Source organism: Berghia stephanieae, chromosome 7, assembly GCF_034508935.2.
Source record: "Berghia stephanieae isolate SIO BIC M18660-M18661 chromosome 7, UCSD_Bste_1.3, whole genome shotgun sequence".
NCBI classification, from domain to species: Eukaryota; Metazoa; Mollusca; class Gastropoda; order Nudibranchia; family Aeolidiidae; genus Berghia; species Berghia stephanieae.
In genome coordinates this window covers 45,705,066-45,731,584 of record NC_088366.1, presented here as the reverse complement: position 1 = coordinate 45,731,584, position 26,519 = coordinate 45,705,066, and the positions used below count along the sequence as shown (strand labels likewise).

The following is a 26,519-nucleotide window of genomic DNA, read 5'->3' as shown; positions in this document are numbered from 1 at the left end:
GCATTCGAAATAATGTATTCACTTAATTACTTTACGGAATTCAGATCTAAACTAAGTTTTCAACAGGTTTCATCTATTTATGACATCAAGTATTATTATTGCCCCTATGATGCTTTCAGTGTGATGGTTTCGGGTGGATAATACCCAGGTTTAATTTCTTTGGTAATAAATTAAAAAATGATAATAATAATCTAAAAAAATCGAAATTTAAAACCAGAACATAGAAGTTGCATTGAAGGTAAAATATAAGGTTTTAGAAAGACCTTATTAAATATTTTGAACAGTCAGGTGGCTCCGTAGCGCAGTGGATAAGCTGTCAGACTCTAACCTTGAAAGTACTGGGTTCAATCCCATTGTGGATATTTTTTAAATAAAAAGTTTACTTTTGAGAAAGACATCATTTTTGTTGTTATAGTTACTGAACATATATTTAAAACCTTAGATTGATCTATTATTATTATCATCATCATTATTATATTATTATTATATTATTATTATTATATTATTATTATTATTATTATATTATTTATTATTATTTATTATTATTATTATTATTATTATTATTATTATTATTATTATTATTTACTTATTATTATTTATTATATATTATTATTATTATTATTATTATTATTATTATTATTATTATTATTATTATTATTATTTTTTATTATATTATTATTATTATATTATTATTTATTATTATTATTATTATATTATTATTATTATTATTATTATTATTATTATTATTATTATTATTATTATTATTATTATTATTATTATTATTATTATTATTATTATTATTTATTATTATTATTATCATTATTATTATTACTATTATTATTATTTATATGACAAAAATATTTAGGAATATATGCATATTCAATTTGGAACCGAATAAAGTTGGTGGAACAATCAACCGTAAGGAGGTGTCTCATGTATGTGTGTACAGTTACGATCGTTAAAAGAATAGCCAAACAAAAGCCCCGTTCATATTTCGTGATCGTGACACCGTCTCCAATAAAGTATAGATAGGACGAAGTTGACGTCAATCGGGTCTTTGTTATTGTTTTTTTACCATCCACCTTTCTAAGTAGTTCTCACTAAACTGTATTATCCAGGCTATTAAAGTTCCTGGTTTCACAAAGTTTTGTGTGTTGGTACGTTATACTTCCGGATGGCAATGTTGTGAGCTGCTTAGCCAAGCGCATACTATCTATATCCATTCAGTAACCCGGTGATTGATATTTGTAAGGAAATTAAACCATTTCCTAAACGATTATCAACATTGTTAGGAGAAATTCAACTAAAGTGATTCCGATGAGATATTTGGATTTACATAAAACTATTTGAAATAAAGGTAATTTACCTTTAAATTTAATTCATGTGTCCTATGCTGCATTCATAATAATATCATCTCGGGATATCTTAAGGCGAAAAGTGAAAAGGCGCAAGACCATAATGAAATAAACAATCCGAGATGGAATGTCTTTGCTTTCTCCAGTTTGTTTAATTTTAAACAGAATGAGAAATTGTTCCAGAACATAACCGGCGTCAAGGGAGAAGAGATGGCAATTAATAGAAATAAATGCTCCAAAAAGGAAAAAAAAACCAAAAACCTCAAGAATACAAAACAAAAGAACAGAAAAGAAAACAAACGAACCAAATTTAAAAAAAAACACAAACAAACACACACACACACACACACACACACACACACACACTTACTCACACACTCTCTGTCATGGTCTCAAGTGAGTAAAGAGCTACTCGACTATGCATAAAGATATGTAGAATAAGGCCCCAGGATTTACTGGTTACTTTAAAATGAAGAACAGTTAACCATTTGTTTAAGATGAAATAAAAAGAACGATGAAATTTAATTCAATGAGATGATAGTGATTGTGGCAGTTACAAATAGAAATGTGAAGAGATTACGTAACTTATGATGATATAGATTGAATGCGCTTGGTCAAGGAGTTCACAACATTGCCATCAGGAAGTATAAAGGACCAACACACAAACTCTATGTAACCATGAACTTTTATAGTCTGGTTAATACAGTTTAGTGAGAACAACTCACAAACGCGGATGGCAAAAACAATAACAAAGGCCTGATGACGTCATCTTCGAACTATCTATAATATCAGGTTTGTAAGGTTACGTTTCCAGGCAGTTGAAAGGGATGGATTATCTACTCCTCCGACGGCGGGCTCAGGTTTGTAAGGTTCCACTTCCAGGCAGTTGAGAAGGGATGAATTATCTATCTCTTCGACAGCGGGCTCAGGTTTGATCCTTGATGTGTCGTAGACTGCACTGCCAAAGGTAAAAGCTCCGGCGTCTTGATGGTCGAGATAAAAATATCCACAAAGTACCAAAAGATAAAAATCTTCAAATATTATATCAATGTATGAGGAATGGAGCGGCTGGCCGTTCGGCATAGATTGTAGAGAGAAGTGAGTGTAGAATGTTAGACCTATCAGCTTTTATAATAAATGGCTACGTGACAGAAAGTAGAACGAAAAGTATTCACTATTTAGAAATTAATTCGAGGGAAGGCTATAAAAGGAAAGATGATCTAATATTAGAAGGTAAAGTTTTTCTAAGCCTACCGAAATATAACTGGAGTGAGATGAATTCAGTTCTTACTAAAATAAAAATTAATAAAATAAATGTGAACAATCTTTACTGTGACATTCTCACGCACACATATTTCCACACACATACCCACTAAACAAATAAAAAAATTGGTCAAATAACATTGAGCGTGATAATTGGGAGAAAACGATCGAAAAACAAGTCTCTCTTCCTTACTGAGGAAAAGAATAACGGAAATAATGAAATGTCAGCTTCAATTTATTGTACGAAGACAGATAGCGTGAACGACTCGGGTTTCACATCTATCAACAAAACACGATGAATGAAACACTAAGGACGAATGAGAGATGATCCATTCTCCCATTCGTCCTTAGTGTTTTATTCATCGTTTTTTTGTTGATAAAGGGGAAACCCGAAACGTCCACATTATCTATTATTCTATTATTATTATCTATTCAATAAATTGAAGCTTACATTATTTTCTCCTTCGAGCTTCAAGCAGAAACATTTTCATCTTTTCTTACTGAGGCAATTTAAGGACGCCTCTCTGTTCGAATAAAATCGCTTTCACTTTTATATTTTTAATTTTCAGTATCCTCAATTTCGCTGTTTAAGTGTAATCTTTCTTTATTTTACAGGAAACAAAAGAGGCGAAAATTGTCACCAAAATGTGGACTTTAGTATGCAGCAAAGATTGGTACTGGTTCACTTTTGTGTTGGTGAACACGTTTCACATTTGCAATGGCTACAGAGCCTGTTTGATCTCTCAAGATCCGATTTATACCGGAAAGCTCCTTGATTGTTCCAATATTGGAATATCCGCTGCTGATATCTTTAAATTGGGATCTCTAAACGTTTCGACGTTGATTATAAGCAATAATGACATCAAGACCCTACAAAACAAGGCCTTCTTGCATCTCCCCAGGCTCAAACGATTAGAATGTGTTTCGTGTAATTTAAATGTTTTGGAAGCAAACGCATTGTATGGCCTTAACAGCCTAGAAGTTCTCTTTCTTAACCATAACTTTCTAAAGATTGCAGATCGAGCATTTCCGTTTGGTTTCTTTCACAACGTACCACGTCTGAAAATTTTGGATATAGGTAAAAACAAAAATCACAGATATGCATCCAATTACTCTGAATACATCGACATTTTTTACTCATTGCATGAACTCGCTGAACTTACAATTGATAGCTTTAGCAACTTAAGGATTGGTGTGGAGTTTACGAAATTGAAAACCTTATCCAGACTGAGAATTATCTGTGACAACCTTATTAATATTGACGACAATAGTCTGCTCGGATTTGATGCTTCAAGTGTACAACAATTTTCAATGTATGGGGACACTCATAATCATTATAATAATGAAAAATGTGACATGCTTTTTAATCACTTGCCAAACATTTCTTCTCTCATGTTAGTGGACATGATATTTGGACATAAACTTTTTTTGAAAATGCTGATGCCTATAAAAGACAGAAAACTTGACCTACTCTATCTCGACAATATTGGACTGCATGATACAATGGAAAACAAGAAGACAAGAATTGATGATCGATTTATCTCCGGCGAGATGTTATACTATTTGAAAGATATGTGTATCACTCACATGGTTTGGTTACGCAATTACGCAATTTATTTTGGTTTTGCCGAGTTATTTTCTATTAAGTGGAGGAATTGTTTGAAAACAATAACTTTCGTCACCGAAGAGCCATATCTACCAGTCGCTGATTTGATTGATGTGTTTTGTTTTTTACGACTAAAAAAGATTGAAAAAATTATATTAGCGGGGCAATTAAAGGATTACGAAGGTGAGTTTTGGGAACAATTTCCCGATTATCCCAAAAGCCACTCAATCTCATACATGAAAGAATTTTCTACTTCCAAAGTAAATTTTCAACATTTTGAAATAAGCAAGAACAACTGTCTTCAAAATGTGAATGAAACATTTAGCTTGGAAACAAATGAGAAACATAATATTGAAAACAAGAACACAGATTTGCCTCCGTTTTATAGGAAATATATTGTATCGGTCCCTCCATTCTTGAAACATCTGGTTATCGATAATACGCACAGTTTTCACATTAGTAGAGACCTAAATTTTACAAACAACTCTCTTCGTTCATTAACGGCAAGGTCCAGTTTTTATGGTTCAACAATACAGGATCGCTATCTTGGATTGGATCACTTGGAGGAGATTGACTTTACAAATTCAAGAATAAGTGGCAATCCAACTTTCTTTAAATGGTTCCCAAGCTTAAAAAAATTAGTCATGAGGAAAACGCAAGGGAGTTCAAGTCACCTCGTAAAGGTTGCAGAGAATGTACCAAAGCTGGAGTATTTCGACATAGCAGAAAATAATTTGCAATGGCTGCCCATCGACATGTTCCGTTTTAACGGAAATCTAAAGTATCTTTGTCTCGCTTCAAACCGATTAGCCAGAATTCCCTTTGTACCGAAACTCACCCCGAAATTAGAGATCCTAGATTTGAGAGAAAATTTCCTGATTCTGACTCTCAAAGAACGACAATCGTTCGACGACCATTATTACTTCAATCATGTGGCCAACTTTACCATCTTTCTTAACGACAATCACTTCTCCTGTGCCTGTTCGGCTATGCATTTTTTTAAGTGGATTCAGCATAGCAGACTGAGTCTTGACAAAGACAAAGACTACATTTGCATGACTGAAGAAGGTAGTTTGTCTCATATTTCTAATTATTCTGACGTCGAATCGTTTTGGAGGCAATGCTCTGGTCAAACCTACTTCCTTTGGTCTCTGATAATATTTTTAGCTTTAATCGTCTTTTATCTCACGACGTTCTTGGTCATCATGCGAAGGACTCAAATTATTAGTAAAATATGGCAAATTATGATGCCTAAGAAATGCAAGGAGCATTTTACCTATGACGTAGTAATTGGATATGCCGCACAGGACTGGCGTTTTATCAAGATGGTTCTATTGCCATATTTGGAAGATTCGTGGAATCTGAGAGTGTTTGTTCACCAAAGAGATATGCTACAAGATCCGTTGATGATGTCACATGCCATTCGTGACAGCTGGAGGACACTGCTTGTCATTACAGAAGACTTTTTGTACCATTGTGACATGGCACACAATTTCATGAAGGTTTGTGTTTTTATATAAAAAGTTGTTTGTTTTCTCCTTTAGCTTGGAAAGATGTTTCAGAAAGTATTCGCCTTATCGTCTTAAAACAGAATTTTGTAGGGGTGAACCATGTGGGAAAAGTTATTTTAATGTGAAAACGACCAAAATGTAAGATTTTTTTTTCTGTCACTCTAAAAAAAAATACATCCATAGTAAAACAGATAGAATTAAGACAAGTTTCATATTTTTAATTATAAAACCAATCTTAAATAACGAGTCACATTATTTTAACCAATGGACTGGAAATTTTACGAATAGGATATATGCGAGTCCTATTTCCCAATGTTGATGGTGATGAGGTGGTGGTGGTGTTAGTGACGGAGAGTGTGGTTATGGTGGTGGTGGAAGTGGTGATGGTGATGACTATTGGTGGTGGTGGTGGTGGTGTGGCACAGATATTGATGGATTTCTTACTGGTGGTAGTGGTGTTGGTGATGATGACAGTGGTGGTAATGATGATGATGGGGGTATCCTGAAAATATTTTGACCCTACACTCATTCTTCGCTTAGTTCATTCAGGCGTGTGATGAATCACATATTATGTGGCTGGTGTTTGTTTGTCGGTGAGAATTTATTGACATTATTATAGAATTATGTGATTTGAAGTCTTTGTAACTTTAGTTTTCTCTCTAATCATCCGATAGGGCTGTCTCGGTTGCTCTTTTGAATAAATATGTATTTATTGATTTGGCTCTCTTGAGCTTTACACTTTACAGACAGCGTCCTCTCGGTGACAATTTACCTTGTAAACTAACCGGATTAATCATTTAACTGCTGTACTTTTAAATTTGGCCAGAAAACGCGTCCTTCAAACATCAGTCGATATAAATTACCTTCATCTTGGGGTAAAACTCTCAAACCTCGGACTTCGCTTTGTTTATGAACATGCCCGTTTGTCAAGCTGAACAAAATTGTGATGGATATTTCGAAAAGTGTGAAAGCTTTATTATGTAGGTCATTTTGAGCACATTTAATTTTGCGATGTGACCAATGCCTCGAGCTCATGGAAAAATAATAAAGATCCTCCCCACTTACCGATAAACTTTCACTTCAAATATCGATCCATTAAGATGGCGCCCATTGATCAAAAATATGTTTAGAACCAGAGACTTCCTAATGTGTCTTTGGTTAGAAACTATTTGACAAATTGCTGTTCAGCTTAAATTGATATTTGACGTTTTCTGAGAAACTGAAAAAAAAGAGCTTTTGTATAACGCAATATCCACTAAATGTGCTCAAATCGCTATACAAAGGGTCCCTGACCAACAGCAACACGTAGCGTGTAGAGCGAGTTATGACGCCTGTTAGGCGATATTACAATTTTTTCAGACAGACAACGCTGTTGACGGGCAGGTACTCATTTTACACCTGAGTATGAGAGAATGTGAGTAAAGAGTCTTTTACAAGGTCTCAACTATGCGCCGAGCGAGGCTCGAATCTTCCGATCCGAAAGCGAGTGTCATATCACTAGACCACATAGCCGCACATGCTAATGAAAATGATTTATCTGTGTCAGTGTACGAGCGGTGTTTATTCACCCAAGGGTTAATAAGTCCCGCAACCCTTGAACTTGACTTCCCTGAGGGTTGCACATACGAGATGAAAATGAACGAATTCGGTTCCTTGTGGGAGCAGGGGAATTAGACTCATTGAAACTGGGAGAGAATCTGTCAGGCTTCTTTACCATCAAGAGGAGAGACATTGGGTTGCGGCAAATCGACTGAGATCGAAAACCTGCCTAACGGCATCGACGTTTCATCAGTGGGGACTTGCTTTCCAATTGCCCGACGTGTACACGCTGTGGACAAGATCCTGAAACCTCAAAGCATTTGGGGTTGAGCGCTGTGTTGTGACGAGGCTATAGGGTGGGTTCGCGACTGTACACAAATGCAGCAACCATTTCGCCGCCTCGGTAGACCCATAGTCATAGCATAGTAGTGTGAGGCCATTAGAAGCTGCATAGTAGTGTGAGGCCAATAGAAGCTGCATAGTAGTGTGAGGCCAATAGAAGCTGCATAACAGTGTGAGGCCAATAGAAGCTGCATAGTAGTGTGAGGCCATTAGAAGCTGCGCAGTAGTGTGAGGCCATTAGAAGCTGCATAGTAGTGTGTGAGGCCATTAGAAGCTGCTGTTGCTAAAAGGCATTATTAGTTTAAGGTACAGGAATAACCTAAGGCCTTATGATCCTTATTGACTGACTACATTTTCCTTTGGGGATTTTTTTTCTCGTCACGGTTGCTTTCATTGCATAGAAAGGATAGCTCAATGTATATAAGGATTCTAGATATTGTCTAATAATTTGATATGAAAGTTTTAGATTTTATAAAATGCACACGTCGACGTGTTCATTTTTTACAGGTCTGGTAACTGAACGCAATTATGGGCTTGTTTAACATGCTTGTAATAGACAATGTTTAGCGTTTTTCGATAGTATTTCCATAATAACAATGGCCACATAACAATTAAGGTAATCAGACCTGCAAACAAGGCTACGTTGGTATACGTTGATTTTAACAACATCTATTTTGTCACGGCGAGTTACCCAGGTAGTCAAACCTTTCATTAGGCCTAGCTTGCAAACACGAGGGTCTTCTTTTGTTTTGGAAATTTGAGATCTAAATTTTATTTTCTACATTTCAAAAAGCTAATATTGCTGTTGAGGGTAGATCCTTGTCTGATTATTCGTAATTAAATTCTAATACAAAACTGTTTCAACAAAAATAATTCCAATGCTCCATTGGTTTTCAAAACAAAACAACATTTATTGGTGTCTTTTTGCGCCAATGCGACTAAAACAGCCTAATGACACAGCCACAATATGTGGGTCTTTTTTGTTTTTGAACTGGCTGTTCCTTGAAATGACAAAAATGTCAAGAGAACTAAATTCCATTGAAACTCTTCAGAACCAGATAACAGAAAAGGGGATTATAAAATTAATAAGAACTTTGTGACTCATCGTCTCAAAAAGTTATTAGGTATGTCAGCGTTACTCATGTGTTGGAAAGGGAATTTTAGGTATTTGTAATCAAAATTATGAAACTTAGATTATACAATTTTTTTTACCTTTTATTGGATTTTCGGACCGAGGTGTAGCCCGGCCTTAGGAGGGCAATATCCGAGGTTACGAAATTTTCAATAACATTGGTCAATAGTATAACATTTCAGTTGTCAATTCCTATAAAATCATCGTTAAAGTCAGTATGAAAATACCAGAAGAGTAAACATAATTTTTAAGTAACACGAGATTAAAGTAGATTTTTGTTTTATTTAAAGTGACCCCCCCCCCCCAAAAAAAAAAAAAAAAGCACTGTTGTGTATTACTGCCCTTTGTTTTTATTATTTAAATGACGTAACACGTTATGGTGAGCCTACAACTCAATGCAAGTTAAATTCGGTGCGAGGTGAAGGTTAGCGCTCTATATGCATTATTTTTTACTGTTTTTTTTTTAAATCTTTTATTATAACAGTAGAGGGGTGTTATAATATTATTTTATTTAACTTACTGAGAATTAATACGATCCTCTGCAGTCTGCGTTGTTTTAAAAATCAATGTCATTCTCTGTCTTCCTCTAGCTCTCTTTCCTTCGATCATCCCGGATATTACAAACTTTTCTATTCCGTCTCTCCTCCACACGTCCCAGAAACTGTAAATGCCTCTTTCTGATGGTATCCATCAGTATTCTTTCTTTTCTCACCTTTGCCAACACTTCCTAATTCGTATACGTGTCTGTCCATGATAATCTCAACATTCTTCTACATCCACATCTCAAATGCCTCTAACCTTTACATGGCAAGTGAACTGTCGTGTTGTTGTCATTCTTTGAGACCACCATGCATTCGGGTTTCTAAACATTTAGTTTCAGGCTGATCTCTTCACTTTTTCTCATCTATATTTCTAAAATTTTCTTCACGTTTTCTGGAGAGTATGCCATCAGAGTACCATCGTCTGCGTATCTTAGGTTATTCATATTCTCCCCCCCCCCCTTCCCCCCCCCCCCCCCCCCCAACGACGGCGCCTTCCATATCTTCAATTTCTTTGAATATTATTTCACTACATATATATTATGTTAACAAGGTCCGGGGATAAGACCAAACCTTGTCTTACTCCCTTCTCGCTGTTAAAGAAGTCCGATGTTTCGTTACAAACGCTTTAATTCTAATTTGTCCAGAACAGAATCTCTAGCCTTAGTGACAACAATCTTGTTTCTAAGACAAAGTCAATTAATTCAATCCTACCTTCAATTGCCCCAAAATATAGTAAACTGAACGCCTGTATGTCGCTCCCATTTGTCGAAAATATGTGGTACTGATCAATGATAAATGAAGACGTATATAGTATAACCCAGGATGTTCGAGCGATGTGTAGGTCGCCATGACCTCCAAACTGTGTGTGATATTATTATCGTTATTATATCGTCTCCAAACCACAACCATAAATTTTCACGGAACTCAATTCATAACATGTCCAAACGATTTTGTGGCTAAGCCGTTTTGCCCTCTAAACTATACGAGATATGTCACCCATAACTTCCAAACAATATTATATCTGAATTAACCAAATAGCAAAAAGGTATCAACAGTAAAACGATTGGTCATTACATGTGAAATTATAGAGTTTGTCAATTTAACATATTCTGATCATTCTCTTTAATAAACACACAAAAACTCAATACGTTCTATTATTTTGTCAGTTTGACAAATTTTAATCATTCTCTTTAATAAAACACGAAACCTCAACACGTTTTATAGATTTTGTGCATAAAATCAACTTTGAACATTTTCAATCAGCCCGACATGACACTGTTTAGAGGAAATAAGTAACAAATTTTCATTACTTTCAAACCGGATGTTTTTCTTACGCTTGAACGATTGTCATTATGTTCCCTAACTCTTATGTAGAGATTCAAAATCTTCAGTCCTCACGGATCCTTTTAAAATAATTCTATTCATTCCAAATAGACGATTGTGGGAAATTTTCGAGACATGCCTATACCAGTATTAGAATAATTGACAATAATGTCATAAAATAATTAATCTGCTCTTCTTGGGTCGTCACGGTTGTGATTATGAATTTAGAACTGAAACCAGCAAACAAAAACAATCAAAACAAAACAAACAAAAACTAAAAACAAAAAACAAAACAAAATAAAACAAAAACAAAAAAGTAACAAGCCCAAACTAATACATAAATAGAGTGGACAATATAAATTAACAAGAATCTTATGGCGGCATAAAACAACGAGAGTCATTCCGTTGCCCCACCCGTTAAACTTAAATCAAATTTGTGTTACTAACGGTCATGGGAAAAATGGCCAGGGATTTTTTAAATATAATTTTATTATTAATGTAATAATCCAGTAGTGACGAATAAGTTCGAAAAGGTCTTTGTCAGCACTGACGAACGGGCCTTGTGTTCGTCAATACTGATCAATTGCCGGTGGCACCTCTTACTTAGTACTGACCAACAAGAGCTGGCACATATTGGTCAGTACTCACCAATAGCCCTAGCCTAGAGAAAAATACTAAAGATTTCAACAGAGGAAGCTCTTTCTTGCATTTCATTTCACAATTTTCAGTAATAATAATAATAATAATAATAATAATAATAATAATAATAATAATAATAATAATAATAATAATAATAATAATAATAATAATAAAAATAATAATAATAATAATAATAATAATAATAATAATAATAATAATAATAATAATAATAATAATAATAATAATAATAATAATAATAATAATAATAATAATAATGATGATGATGATGATGATGATGATGATGATGATGATGATGATAATAATAATAATAATAATCATCATCATCTTATTATTATTATTATTATTATTATTATTATTATTATTATTATTATTATTATTATTATTATTATTATTATTATTATTACTGAAAATTGTGAAATGAAATGCAAGAAAGAGCTTCCTCTGTTGAAATCTTTAGTATTTTTCTCTAGGCTAGGGCTATTGGTGAGTACTGACCAATATGTGCCAGCTCTTGTTGGTCAGATTGTCTGAAAGTAATGGCTTAATTTCGTCGACTTTGTTTCGTAGACTATTTATATTCAGATGGCATATTCGAAAATGGTGAGGATGAGATTTTCTTTCTTTTCTTGATTCTTTAACCATGCAATGTGTATTGTTTTTTCCAAGATCAGTTATCTCCTCAGTTTTATTTTGGCATGAGTGAGTGTTGAGATTAGCAACACGCTGATTGTTTTTGTTGTTAGGTGTGGCATTTGTTGCTTCTGATTGGTTTTCCATTTGTACTTGAGTCGAAATGGGGACGTTAATTAAAAGCGTGAGGGGGTTGCCGTATCAGATTATGAGGATAATGTTATTTAATTAATGAATCGGATGATTAGGACGATGAGGTTGCTTTATAAATCGGTTACTTGACCAGTCGGACGATTATGGTGCTATAATTACTTCATCAAATGATTATGGGGTTATAGTTTTTTGCGTTTTTTATATCAGAAAATGTGATCAGGACGTTACTGTTACTTTATCAATCAGATCATTAAGACGCTATGATTGCTTTACCAATGGGTAAATTAGGAGGCTATAATTGCTTGCTTTATTAATTGGATGATTAGAACGCAACAGATGCGTTATTAATATGATGATTAGGATTTTATGGTTGCTTTCCTAATTGGATGATTGAAAGGGTTGCTTTCATAAAATGATGAATTGGAAGCTACCTTATAGCTCTACGGTTGCTTTTAAATTATGTGATGTACAAAAGAAATAAGAATGATAACATTGTTGGTGTAATCGTAAAGAATGTGACGATTTTGCTGTTTAGTAGAGAGAGGGTTAATACTCGGATGATTAGGATGCTACAGTTTCTTACTAAGCATTGGACGAGTACTAGGGAGAGGCATGGAGTTAGTAAATCAATCAAGTTTCTTTTGGTTTTCAGTCGTGTTAGCTTTTGTTTGATATTATTTCGTTTTGTGTGTGTGTGTGCGTGCGTGTGTGTGTGTGTGTGTGTTTTGTTTTGTTGTTGTTTTTTACTTCTTTTTTTTGGGGGTGGGGGGGGGGGGGGTTCTTTTCTCTTATCAAAAGTTGATTAGAAATAGAGAGTTTTCTCTGAAATAGTCTTGATTCATTACTCGTATTTGTCTTATCGGCAGGTTTGTACCTTCTTTGTCAACCCGACCAACCCAAACAGCGTAATAGTGATTGTAGAGCAGAAGGTTCAAAACCGTATCCCTGACTATGTGCTGCAAGTGGTGGATGAAGACAACATCATTGTGTTGGCTGCATTACCTGACGCAATCCTAGATTACAACACAAAGGAAACTCTGAAAACGAGGATATTTGATAATTAGAAAATGAACGCAACTGCTTTGCCAAAAAAATAATTAATTGCACTTTACTTGACAGCTAATGCCAAAAGACAAAGGGGCATGTGGATTAATCTACGCGAAATAACTATCAAAAGTCTCCCTCTCTGTAGGCTTTTCCTCATGACAACCATAGAATTAAACGAATGAGAATACGTACGGAGTCTAAAAAGTGTCCACCAATGAAAGCATTTAGCGCCATTTTGTTGTTGGCTGAGAATGTAAACATTACCATTCATTCGGTATCTAATGTCATCATAACGACACAACAAAAACCACAACAATATTAAAATTCACAATAAATGGTTCAGAACTGCTGCGTATATTTATGCCACAATAAAGCTGTCAAAGGCACATCATTGTCGTTTCACAGGTAAGAAAATAAATCAATTCTAATTGTATTTTGGGCTACTGACGACTGCGACGGAGACTGATAATGTTCTAGGATCTAGATAGATTTAGATATAGAGTCTATATCTCATAAGTATTTGGGAGACCTTCCATAAGCTACTACATCCCAAGTATTCTTGTTCTAGTAGGGGGTTTGGGAGGGGAAAACTTTTTTTTTAAAGTTTCCCCCTCCCAAACCCCTAGTACTAGAGCAAGAATGGAAGGTCTCCCAAGTATTTTTATAAATAAATCTACATACTGATCTGAACTATTCCCCTGAGGTAAAAATGAAGTTAGAGAATGTGTGTAATCATGTATTATAATAACCTATAACTATAATGCGTTTTCGAATTGAGGAGGAGAGCTTGCGATTGCAATTAACTGCAAAGGCCAAAGTATAAGCACTCCACTCTAGGCGTGTAAGAGTAGTGTGGTTATTTTTCAAAACTTGAGATACATGAACCGAGATGAATATCAACAAGTATATAAGTATATTGACAGGAAGACCTAGATAAAGACAAATATATAAGTATAGTACTAGACGTCTAATTGCTTTTTTTTCCATGGAGTCTTTCCCTTGCCAGTAGAAAATAATTCAACTGGATAGATTGTTTTTCACTATAGTACACCAATTGTCAAGATAGTCCTAGTTAGAATGCCTCACTTATTTTCAGCTTTCCATGGAAGAAGCCTGAGTTGTTGTCCAAGTGGATTACTAAAATCAGCAGGAAGAATGTAGATGGGTCAGAGTGGAGACCTACAAAAAATGATAGGGTCTGTAGTGTCCATTTTTTATTAGAAGATTATTATCTCGGCTTAGACCAAAAAAAATTGAGAGAGAATGCTGTCCCATCTGTATTTCCAAATTATCCCCAACATAAACAGTCTCCTGCCATTAAAAAGACAAGATCATCCCCTCGAAAACGAGCTGCTCCCAATTCTCCATTTGAAGATGCTACACCCAGTAAGACCCCTAAAGTTGATGAACATAATTATGCCTATTCTTCAGTTGAAAGCCACTTAGAAGAGACCCAAAATAAGTTGCTTGTTTGCCAAGAAAAGATGCTTCATCAAAAACAACAACTCAGTAGCATGAGGAAGAAGTTGGCCCGTCGAGATGTAAAAATTTCATCCCTTTTGGAAGATTTGAAGAAGAAAAAGTTGTTGAAAGAAGAAAATGTTGACATCCTAAAAGAAAATTTTGCTGCGGAAACCCTCACTTTAATTGAAAATGAATTAAAAGCTGCCCATATGTCCAAAAATAATATGCGTTTTTCTGATGAATTAAAATCCTTTGCTGTTTCCTTGCACTTCTATAGTGCTCAGGCTTATAATTATGTGAGAAAGTATTTGCATTTGCCTCATGCGGATACCATTCGTAGGTGGTCTGCATCCCACAATGTCTCCCCAGGATTTATTACAGATGTTTTTAATACCTTGCAAGCTCAACTTAAAAAGGATGATTTGATGAAGGATGTTTGTCTTATGTTTGATTCGATGTCTATTCGGAAGCAAGTTGTGTTTGACCCTGCATCCCAGACCTATGCTGGCTATGTGAACCATGGTCATCTTCAAGTTGCATCACCAGACACATTAGCTTCAGAAAGTCTTACTCTTCTCATCGTTGGACAAAAGCGATATTTTAAGCACCCTATTGGCTATTTTCTTGTTGATAAGATTAGTGCAGCCCAGCAAGCACGGATTATTAATGATGGGATAGTTTGGCTGTCTGAGGCAGGCTTCTCTGTTCAAGGGGTTGTGTGTGATGGAGCTTATGTTAACCAAGCGACTGCAACTGCTATTGGATGCACTATAAGTTCAGATGTCATTGATCCTGAGTTTCCTCACCCCTTGGATTCATCTAAAACCATTCCCTTTATTTTGATGCCTGTCATTTGTTAAAAAATGTTAGAAATGCATTGGGTGACCTGAAATGTTTGCGCCGTGGAGAGGAGAGAATTGATTGGTCTTATATTGTTGCACTTCACAAGCTGCAGCTGGAAAGTAATTTAAACCTTGCCAACAAGCTAAAAGGAAGACATATTGATTATGTGAAAAATAAAATGAAAGTGTCTCTTGCTGCCCAAACTTTAAGCTCTTCTGTTGCTTCTGCCATTACGTTTCTTCGGGATGACTTGAAGTTGCCTAAATTTGCTGGAAGTGAAGCGACTTGTAAATGTATTCGTATATTTGATAAATTGTTTGATTTATGCAACAGCAGTAGTTTCTGTACAAAAGGATTTAAAAGCCCTATTACAAAGGAAAATCTTGAGGAAAAATTAGAGTTTATTCATTTTGCCAGAAATTATATATCATCTTTATGTGACAATACTAACAAGCCAATACTACAATCAAAGAGGAAAACTGGATTTATTGGATTTTTGGCAACACTGACATCCATAGAATTGATATCTCGGCGACTTTTGGCCAATAACTACAAATACATACTTACTTACAGACTCTCTCAAGATCATTTGGAGACATTGTTTTCAAGGATACGAAGAAGAGGTGGCTGGAATAATAACCCGAATGTCCTTCAATTTAAATATGCCCTCAGGTCTCTTTTGATGAAGAATGGTGTGCTGAGTTCCAAAAATGCTAATTGCTTACCTGCCCCCGAAAATAAGCTTTTCCAAGAAAATTCATCTTTTACTGTTGACAATTCGACAAACTCTTTTCAACCTGAATTGGACAGAAAAACTATGATCTTTACGAAAACCCTTTGCCAGCCCTCAGAGTACCATTCAGATGTTTTGTATTATATGTCTGGATTTATCGCAAGGAAATTACGAGACAAAATCAAATGTTCTGTTTGTTCAGATTTTTTAGCCTCATTAGACAATCCTGATTCAAGCAAACCATCATCATCTAGTTTTACCGAAAGAAAAGACAGGGGGGGATTATTATATCCATCTGAAGATTTTTATAAAGTTATTACAGCAGCTGACCTTTGTTTGAGAGAAATTCTAACTACACACAAGGAGGGACCTTTGAGAGCAGTCAATAGCACAACAATAAGTAAAGTGATAATAAAAGTAACAGAAAGATTAGGGCCATCAATTTTTACAGATTTAGATAAGCATGCCATGGAAAGTCATTTTGAAAGTGAGGACAATCATGTAACACAGATTATTAAAGAAGCTTGTTCCATATTTTGTAGAACAATGTTGTATCACCACGGCAAACTATTTACAGACAGACACATATTCAACAACACATGCTCAGTTCGTCAAAAGCATACTAAGACAATACTCTTTAAACACCTGTAAAGACTTGACCAGAAAACATCACCAACAACTTGTTATCTAAAGGTTAGTCCCAGAGTTAGACATTGGTGCTGTTTTGTTCCAAGTTGACAGTTTTTTTTTTTGTTTTTGTTTTTTAAATTGATTATTTTACTTCTGCTTTTGTTCTTTTGACCTAATCCAGGATTACAATATCTTCAACCAGTCAACCCTATCAACATAAAAATGTGCATGTTCTTAGTAAAGTAAACTATGTTTTAGTCGACTAAAAAATATTTAAATGCCTTCGTCAAATTTTTGCCTGGAGAGGGTTAAAATTATTTGTGTTGATTTTTTGTTTGTTTTTATCATGCTTGGTGACTGAATTTAAATATGTCACATATATAGCCTACTTTTTTGCTATCAGAATCATCTCGATCTGATGTTATTCTTAGTCTTTTGTTTTTAATACGATCTCATTGTAATTTCCACTACACTAATATTAATACGGAAAAAAATATAATCCTACTTAATATCCAAAGAGATAACTCCTTGGCCTCCTAATTCTGATAAAATTAGACTACAGCCACGTCACACACACACACACACACACACACACACACACACACACAGCGGCTCGCCTGTGCTCAAGGATTCTAAATAAAGATTTTTCTCTCAATAACTTTAGTAGTAGTAGTAGTAGTAGTAGTAGTAGTAGTAGTAGTAGTAGCAGCAGCAGCAGTAAAATGTGGAATTTCCCCCTCTAAAATAGCTTTTAATGCCGGTAAACGATAATTCTAACTGTAATGCTAAACCACTGAACTATCGAGTCCAACTCTACTCATGTGAATTACGTGTATGTGAAAAAAAAAAGGGGGGGGGGGGCAGTTTCCTCGCGCTGATGGAGTGAATGTGATCGTCATCACTACACACATAGACAACAGAAACAATTAAAAAACATGACTATGACACACAACCACTCACACATGAGGCTATACTATTTATCCTTTTCTCTATATAGAACAGGGCAAGACAAACAATAGTTTGACTCTCTCTCTACCCTTCGCATTGTTGATGTTTGTCGTTTGATGAGTTCACCTCTCGGTCGACCTGTCAATATTCCTTTTTGCCGGACGTAATCATTAATAGAATGTTGTGTGGTTTTGACCGTGAAGAAAACCTTAAGAAGTCACATTTATATCATTTTAGAGAGATCGTTTTGAATAATTTTGAGTTAAACGAGCGAGCAGCAACTGGTTTTCATGAACGGCCGATCAGCGCTTGTTTACTATAGTAACGCGATTCCCAGCCAACAGCAAAATGGCCGATATTTTTCTCATCGAGGCCGCTGGTTTGTTAGCCAATCAGAGCACCGTACGGTTTCCATTGGGTAAATTCCTTGATGACAACCCATTGTATCCCTCTCAGGGTTGCCAGATCATTTTTGAGTAAGAGCCCAAACTAGCTACAACAGTAGTCCAGATTCCTCGGCAGGAGGCCAAATACCACCAAACCCACTTTAGCCTCGCGAAAACTCTTTAGATTTGTTAAACAATTCATTTCCCCCATTTTTGAAGAAGAAAAAAATAAAATTAATTTAAAGGAATATTCGTACTCACCTTAATCAAAACACCATTTCACCATTGCAATTTGTCACTAGATTCTGTACATTTGTTGACATCGTTGAATTGTTCCTTTTAAACTTAACAACATCATAGGTCACATTCTTGAGTTGTAATCAGCGCAACGAAAGAATAACGAATAATTGACTTGAGACTCAGAAAAAATGTCACATACAACCGAATTATCACGATGGAAATAAAAGTTCATTCTAGAGGTCTACATACCTGGATAACTCCTCAACAAAAGTAACCTTTTTACAAATTAAAATTAATTCAACAGCCCGTTTCAACGAACCAAGATTCCATTATTGCTGCATCAGCATTTTCTTCACTACTACCAGTAAATGTGCTCGATCCCGAAGAACACTCTTCGTTCTGGTTGTACATGGCAGCTGTAAACAAATTAATCATTTCTTTCGTAACTTGGAAATCCACACAGCGTTGCTTTTTTGAAAAAAGATGGGCCTTTACGCGGATAATCGAGTCCAAAGAATGTACATTGAGCCTATTCCTGGGTTTGGTTTTGGTGGCATTCACTACTAAGAATACTCTCTGGATGCATGCATTGCTGATTGGTGTGATAAGACAATTCAACGCATAAACTGCGAGTTCCTGGAATCCATTTGAGATTGCGTGATAGCAGAGATTCTATATAATATAGAAGCATTAGCAAATGCAATCTGTGGTGATAGCACGTGTTGCATTTCGTTAGATTGCCGGGGAGGCTTTCCGGAAGCCAAATGAAATAAGTTTTACGGTACCATAGTAAAACGATATAATGGTGAAAGTCAGAGGATGCCAAAAAGTTGGTCATCGCAGGCCAAGTGACCAAACCAAATTTTGGGAGGTCAAATGTCTTGGGAGAAGGCCAAATTTGGCCACCAGGAGGCCAAATTAGCAACCCTGATCTCTCTTCTGTTCAATTATCGTTTTCACACCCTTTAGCACCGAGTCTCACAATTGCGTGCACTTCAATTAACAAACCACGCTCTCCCGTGATCGAAAGATCATATTGTATAAACCCTCTTCCGCACTAGGACAGTCCTGTCCCGAATCTGTAACATATAGAATTTAGAGAAATCTTCCGCACCTATTGGGACGGGACAAAACAGTCCCGTTGTGTCCCAAGCCGTTGTGAAATGCTACAAAATCAACGGGACAGGACTGTCCCAGTCCCGTGTTCATATCGTTTGTGATAGTAGAAAAATATAGCAGACTTCCGGACTAGGACAAAAAAGTCCCAGACTTGGCGGCGCCGTGTCAAAATTGAAATGTCTGTCTTTATTTTCTGCATCCCTACTACTACTACTACTACTACTACTACTACTACTACTACTACTACTACTACTACTACTACTACTACTACTACTACTACTACTACTTCTGCTGCGGCTAATGCCACTAATATATTAATACCTACATCACTTATATTTTGTATTTATTTCCAATTCCATTGTATTTATTTTCCAACAATAGTCCACACTTTATTTTAGTTCACTTTCTATACTGCATTACATAGTTCCTTCCCGCCTCCCATCTTTTGACATAATTAAGTACGCACCTTTTATAAATTTCTATTGCTCTGTTTTAATTCGCGCTTCCTCACGAAGTAGCATACAATTTCCTGCCCATCAATGTTTTTGTTTATGCATCTTAACAACGCCACTACCACATTATCTCATTGGTCTGTAGTTTTTAATTCATCATGTGTTGTTGATGAAGGAGAAATCCGAAACGTCCATTTTATCTGTTTTCGTATATTAAACTGAAGCTTACATTCAATTTCACAGTTATAATTTATTTATTTATTTCAATTCTGAATATAAAAAAAGCAAGAACAATTCAAAAAAAATGCTATGTGATGAAACCACGTACAGAAGGCATAGCAACATTAACATTTTCGGCAATTTAAAAACGTATGTTTATAAATATAATTTAAGAAGTGTCACACTTTGTGACACAGCAGTACAGTGTCTAAAACCGGTCGCACATCTATTCGGTAACTTGTGGGATCAATTATCTTTATCGTTATTTATTTCGGGAATTCTCAATGAAAATATTTTTAAGTAAGTCCTTCTGAGCCACTTGGACTCATTGTAAAACAAATTAAGTCCTTTAGAGCCTTGTAGCCAATGGTGCAGGAGTTATTCCGGTTTCAATAGCGTGAAGCGGACAATTAACGTATTTGTTTGAAAACCTTTGAACAGGACGCTAGTCTGTAGTCTACCGCAGATTACTATCCCAGCTTGACAGGTACCCTTTTACACCTGAATGGAGTGAGTGATTGGAGTAAATTTTCTTGCTCTAGAAAGTACAAATTGGCTTCGGTCGGAATCGAACACAGAACCTCTCAGTCCAGAGTACAACGCGCTAACCATGGGCCATCTTGCCTCCTAAGCTTATAAATCCGGAACTTATCCATGTCTCTGTGGCGTTGAGCAGACAGATAACAGTTTAAACTTTAAAGAAATAAAATTCCCTTTTTCATCCCATAGGGGAAATTTTTCTCGAGGGTCTATTCCAAGTGAAGACTGGAATAACCCAGGCGTCAGCTGCAATGCAGCGCCGAAAATTTAGCTAGGACGAGGTATAACCCAGGCGTCAACCGCAGTGCAGCGCCGCAAATTGAGCTAGGCGAGGTGACTTACTCAACTGATGCCTTTCGGGTAAGAAGCATGCTGACTTTCTATTATCCTCTTGAATGATGCTAGTCCGTCAAAGATTACTTTCATCAGCGAACTGGTACTCATTTGCACCTGGGTAAAATGAGGTGATTCCAAGAAAGTCATTTTAAGATAAGATCGGAGATCACCATAGAGTCTACGGAATTGACCCTTCAGCAATCTTTGGGTCATTAAAGGATGCATCCAATATTGTTTTCTCTTTCAATTTGTCTTTTTTTTTCCACGTAGTAAAGCACATTTATATGCAACCTCTATTTCATCCATTACTACTACTACTACTACTACTATTACTACTACTACTACTACTACTACTACTACTACTACTACTACTACTACTACTACTACTACTACTACTACTATTACGACTACTATTACGACTACTACATCTACAACAACAACAACAACAACAACAACACTACTACTACTACTACTACTACTAGTAGTAGTAGTAGTAGTAGTAGTAGTAGTATAGTAGTAGTAGTAGTAGTAGTAGTAGTGTAGTAGTAGTAGTAGTAGTAGTAGTAGTAGTAGTTAGTAGTAGTAGTAGTGTAGTAGTAGTGTTGTAGTAGTAGTGTGTGTTAGTAGTGTAGTAGTAGTAGTGTATGTGTTGTAGTAATGTAGTAGTAGAGTAGTAGTGTAATAGTAGTAGTAGTAGTAGTAGTAGTAGTAGTAGTAATATAGTAGTAGTAGTAGTAGTATAGTAGTAGTAGTAGTAGTAGTAGTAGTAGTAGTAGTAGTAGTAGTAGTAGTATGTAGTAGTAGTAGTAGTAGTAGTAGTAGTTAGTAGTAGTAGTAGTAGTAGTAGTAGTAGTAGTAGTAGTTAGTAGTAGTAGTAGTAGTGTAGTAGTAGTGTATAGTAGTAGTAGTAGTAGTAGTAGTAGTAGTTAGTAGTAGTAGTAGTAGTAGTAGTAGTAGTGTAGTAGTAGTAGTAGTAGTAGTAGTAGTAGTAGTAGTAGTAGTAGTAGTAGTAGTAGTAGTAGTAGTAGTATAGTAGTGTAGTAGTAGTAGTAGTAGTAGTATAGTAGTGTAATAGTAGTAGTAGTTAGTAGTAGTATAGTAGTAGTAGTAGTAGTAGTAGTAGCAGTAGTAGTAGTAGTAGTAGTAGTGGTAGCAGTAGCAATAATATTACTCTTGCTATAAGAATATTTCATGATTATATAAATCTTATGTCAACAAATCCCATTGTACAGTGTAAAAAATCATTATCGTCATGTCGTATCTTATGTTGATTCATAAAATGTGAATTATTAGAGTTGCAATTGCCTACAAATAAACTTTTGAATCTTGTAAAAAAAAATAATAATGCATTCGCGCAGGTGTGTCCTGGGACAGTCCTGTCCTAGTGCAGAACCCCTTTTGAATAGAAGTTTTCTCCAGTGGGACAGGACAAATTTGTCCCGGGACAGTTTTGTCCTAGTGCGGAAGGAGTCTAAGTCCATTTCTATTACAAATCGTCCATTTCGTCATCCGGTGAGCAATCATAGTCCCCGAGACAAACCGGTGGCCTGTGCGTCCTTATCCCAACCCGTCTCGATCCGCCAGCTTTTCCAATTTCATCTTCTGGCTCTGCTTTACATGGATTCACTTCGTCTACTTCAGGTCGCCCGAAACCTATGCTCTCTAAACTTTCCTCAACGCCTTCTCTCTCCAATCTCTGAATTTCACAATCTCTTTCCTCGCCGTCACTTGCCTCCAATCTCTGAACGTCAAACGCCCATTAAGACCTGGTGATGTTCTCCACATTGTCTTCGCTTTCTGCTTCAACGACACTTCGTATTCCACACGTGTCGTGGTATACCATCAACATCAACATTGTTAATCGAATTCACTGCAGTCACAGTACCCTTTTCCCACTTTGACGTACATCCGGCATGAGCCGGTTTCACCCAAACTCTCTCACCAACCTTGAATCCTCCACTCACTCTTTCATTGTCATTTCTAGGAGCTTCATTCTCGGCGGTCTGATTATCTCTCCTTTCGTAGCCTACTTATAGATCGCACGAACGGCACAGTTCTCCCCATCTATGCCGTGCCTGGGTGTAGAATTATACCAATAAACAGCCTCCATGGGTGAAATGTTTGCCCTTTCTGCCAACGTCTTAATTGTTCGATGATGACTTTCTACAATCCCATTGCCACGTGGTCGGTAGGCAGCCATGAATTGTTGCCTTCACTCTCCACCTTTCGAGTAACCGCGCATACAATCTGACCGAAACATAGTAGCATTGTTCACTAGAATTTCTTTCACAGCCCCGCTCTCAAGAAACTGATTTAATGTTGCAGTAACAAATCCCGCCGTTTCACGTGTTAGTTTCCTCCAGGTGAAAATCTTCCCGGGCCACAATCAACGATGGACAAGTATGGAATTTGGTGGTAATGAGTCACATCAATCGCCAACCTTTCCCAATCATCAAAAACGCTGAGGTTTCCTCTCTCGTGAACGACAGGGGCATGGTCGATTGATTAACATCGTTCACATGCTCTTATTACTTTACAAACATCAGCTCTTCGAACTTCTGGAAAGACCTTTCTTGCAAGGAACAACGTTCGGTCAACACCCATGTAATGAACCTCATGCAGGGCCTTCAGGTCAGGAGCAACAGAGGCACATACAAATTGTCCTTCTCCGTATCCATTCTTTCCCAGCTCAATCCATTCTTTATTCACTCTTGTTAATTCATCCGCCTTATTCCTTATCGACGGCACAAGCTGTATACACACATGAAGGTCAAATTCATCTATTAAACTCTTCAAATTCCCTAAACGTCTTTTGACGAGTAACTCAGCGGCTCCCTTCGTCTTCACCCGTCAACACAGTCTGCACCCATCCTTTCACTGTTGTTGAGTCTGTCATTATTGTGACACGTGTTACTCCCCACTTCAGTGCCAGATTGACCCCCTTCATTACTGCCTCCAATTCAGCTACGTTGATGTGTTTGAAATGCTTGTTTGAAGTCTGTTTTTCGCAACCTCAACCATGCTGCGTCCTTTACCACTTTATCTCCAATTTTTAATAAACAATCCAAGGCAATATTACTTGCATCACACCAAACAATTCCAGTCTCTGACCTTAAAACTCGCCATATTCCTCTCACTGGATCATAATCCTTCACTCTTCGCAACACTTCCTGTAGCATCTCGATTGCGCTTTTGTTGACTCCATCGCTCCATTTCATTTCCCCAGCTACTCTCTTGATATAGCTGCATGCCACACGAAGCCACCCCGCCATCGGATAATGGCGATTAGCTTTCCACATATTATTGAGAACAGCTCTCTTTTGTCAATACTATCAGGTACACTCTCCGGCACTTCGTTCCCCAGTGAAAACACCAACCTCCCTTTTCCGCTTTTCGATATGCGCAATCCTAGTGCAGCCCCACCAATCAATGACTGGCGGCTTGGTTACTAGCCCCCATTATTTCATTTTTCAAGTGAGTAATCAACACATTTGCCGACATGCTACTTTCGTCTAAAATAATGTCATCAACATATGATATTGTTGCACATTTTACCTCAGCAGCTTTCCCCAATATTGTCTTTAGAATTTTTGACATTATCCGTGGTGCGGAACTCAAGCCGAACTCTAACCGTGTGAGGCAGTAAGTTCTACCCTTGTAGTTTACCAACTGGTAGCCCCAAAGATCTTCCGCAACTCTTATCTGGAGATATGCTGACTTGAGGTCTTCAATCGACTCAGCTCTGCTCCGTCTCCACTCTTGCAACGTCTCGCTACATATATCAGTAAAATCATCACCCGTGTGACAGTTGACATGCTCATTCAACTCCCTGAAATCCAAGACTGGTCTGACCTTGTTCTTCGTCGGTTGGACAACAGCCATTAAAGGAGTCACTCCCGATTTAACTTTTTTTATTCCATGGCACAGAATACCTTCCACTTCATCTATCCATCTATCCACTTCTTTTCAAAACCATCCTTAGCTGTACCTTTTAAATTTCAATCATAACATTAGGTACCACATTAGACGTCATTTTTGTGGCAGAAAAAAACCCTATATTATATTTTGCGTCACACGTCGAGAAAAGAACTAATTTTAAGCCAGGCATTCAACCATTAATACCTCGACCATTAAAAAACGCACAGAGCTAACTTTGGTATCGTCTTAAAGAGGAAGATTTCAACTTTATTCCTATACCACTTAAATAATAAAAAAATGGGCATTTAAGGTTCAAAAATGCCCTTTTAAAACTTTACAGCAGCTAATAATCCCGACAGATCATTGATATGCATTTTTAACCGAGTCTATTTAAAAGACAAACATCTTATCTCTATTTCTACCAATTTGTTTTAATGAAGGTTTTTTAATGGCCGAGGTATCGCATTTTAAAAAAGCCCACCAAATACTTGTTTCCAGCTTTGGGTGTTATCGGATTTTTTTTAACACCTCATTGTAGTCTAGTTTGTAACAGCACTCAAAATGCCGTGAGAATGAGATCTCAAATCATTGACAAAAAGAAACGAGTTCACGAAAACCACATGAATATTTTATTAAAGTACCTTCATGGTTTATGTTTTAGATAGTTTAAAACAAAATGAATACGATAAATATTGTTATTTCAATTGGTAACTCGGGTCGGTAAGTGGGTATGTTTTAATGATGGAACAGCCTAAATAAACCCCTCATTTTTCCGGTTTTTATTAACCTGCAATCTTTTTTGGATGACTTTCTAGCATTGGTTTTAATTAAACGACGTTTTGTTTTTATCAATTTATAGGGCAAGGTGGGGGACTTCCACATCCAACTTTCTGGCTGGGGATCCTGATCTCCCATAGCGGGCATGGAGGTACATACTGTGTCTTCTATACCCTTATATCTGTTTTCCAACATGCTTTCTGTCCTTGTCTTGGAATGAGATTACTTGTTATTTTTTCCTTGCCCTGGTCGGAGTCCTGGTTGGTAGGGAAACAGTCAAATGCATAGTTATTGTTTTGGGAGATGATATTTTTTTCCTTGTAAATCATCTCTCTGTTGTGTATTATTATATTTGTTTTGAATGTATAATGTAAGCATTTGAGTGTATTCCTCTTTGCTGGATTTTGTGCTTGTGTCCAGATGAGACTTATAGGTGATCTCAAACTAAGTACATTGGTTGGAATCTATATCTGATCCCTATTTTTCCCAGTCCCCCTTTGTCTTACTTTCTCTTGGGTGCTTTTTAATTGTAATTCTAGAACTTTTTACTATCCCACTTTCTTCCTTTTTACTGGCGCTGATATAACCTAAATGTGGTGCAAGCGCGGTAAAACCATTAAAAACAAAAACAAACACCCAACTTTTTCAGTTTATTGTCATAAAGTTTCTATTGATGAGGTGAACACACAAACAGAATATAAATATCCCACAGTCATTCACACTTGGATTCTGTACAAATAGCATTAATATAAGGAACACTTCATAAATTCAAATTTTTCTCTTTATTCGCACATTCAACATTTTGGGGTAA

The 26,519-nt window shown here is 36.3% G+C and overlaps 1 protein-coding gene and 1 pseudogene across 5 annotated transcripts; one reads left to right on the top strand and one right to left on the bottom strand.

Annotated features, from left to right (window-relative positions):
- The first annotated feature begins 989 nt into the window (after nucleotides 1–989).
- Nucleotides 990–26,519, top strand: LOC144977350 (uncharacterized). Of its 5 annotated transcripts, XM_078922452.1 has the most exons (5): nucleotides 990–1,022; nucleotides 2,148–2,322; nucleotides 3,234–5,726; nucleotides 12,923–13,619; nucleotides 13,760–20,153. In XM_078922452.1, exons 3-4 carry the CDS (start codon nucleotides 3,264–3,266, stop codon nucleotides 13,118–13,120), a joined length of 2,661 nt encoding a protein of 886 aa, XP_078778578.1. In that variant the 5' UTR covers nucleotides 990–1,022; nucleotides 2,148–2,322; nucleotides 3,234–3,263; the 3' UTR covers nucleotides 13,121–13,619; nucleotides 13,760–20,153. The 5 variants fall into 5 exon arrangements, with proteins under 5 accessions (XP_078778578.1, XP_078778577.1, XP_078778579.1 ...); XM_078922451.1 differs by lacking the exons at nucleotides 990–1,022; nucleotides 2,148–2,322; nucleotides 13,760–20,153 and adding exons at nucleotides 1,110–2,147; nucleotides 25,791–26,519 and having other exon boundaries at nucleotides 12,923–13,508; XM_078922449.1 differs by lacking the exons at nucleotides 990–1,022; nucleotides 2,148–2,322; nucleotides 13,760–20,153 and adding exons at nucleotides 1,158–1,357; nucleotides 25,791–26,519 and having other exon boundaries at nucleotides 12,923–13,508.
- On the bottom strand, nucleotides 22,814–25,002 carry LOC144977352 (uncharacterized; annotated as a pseudogene).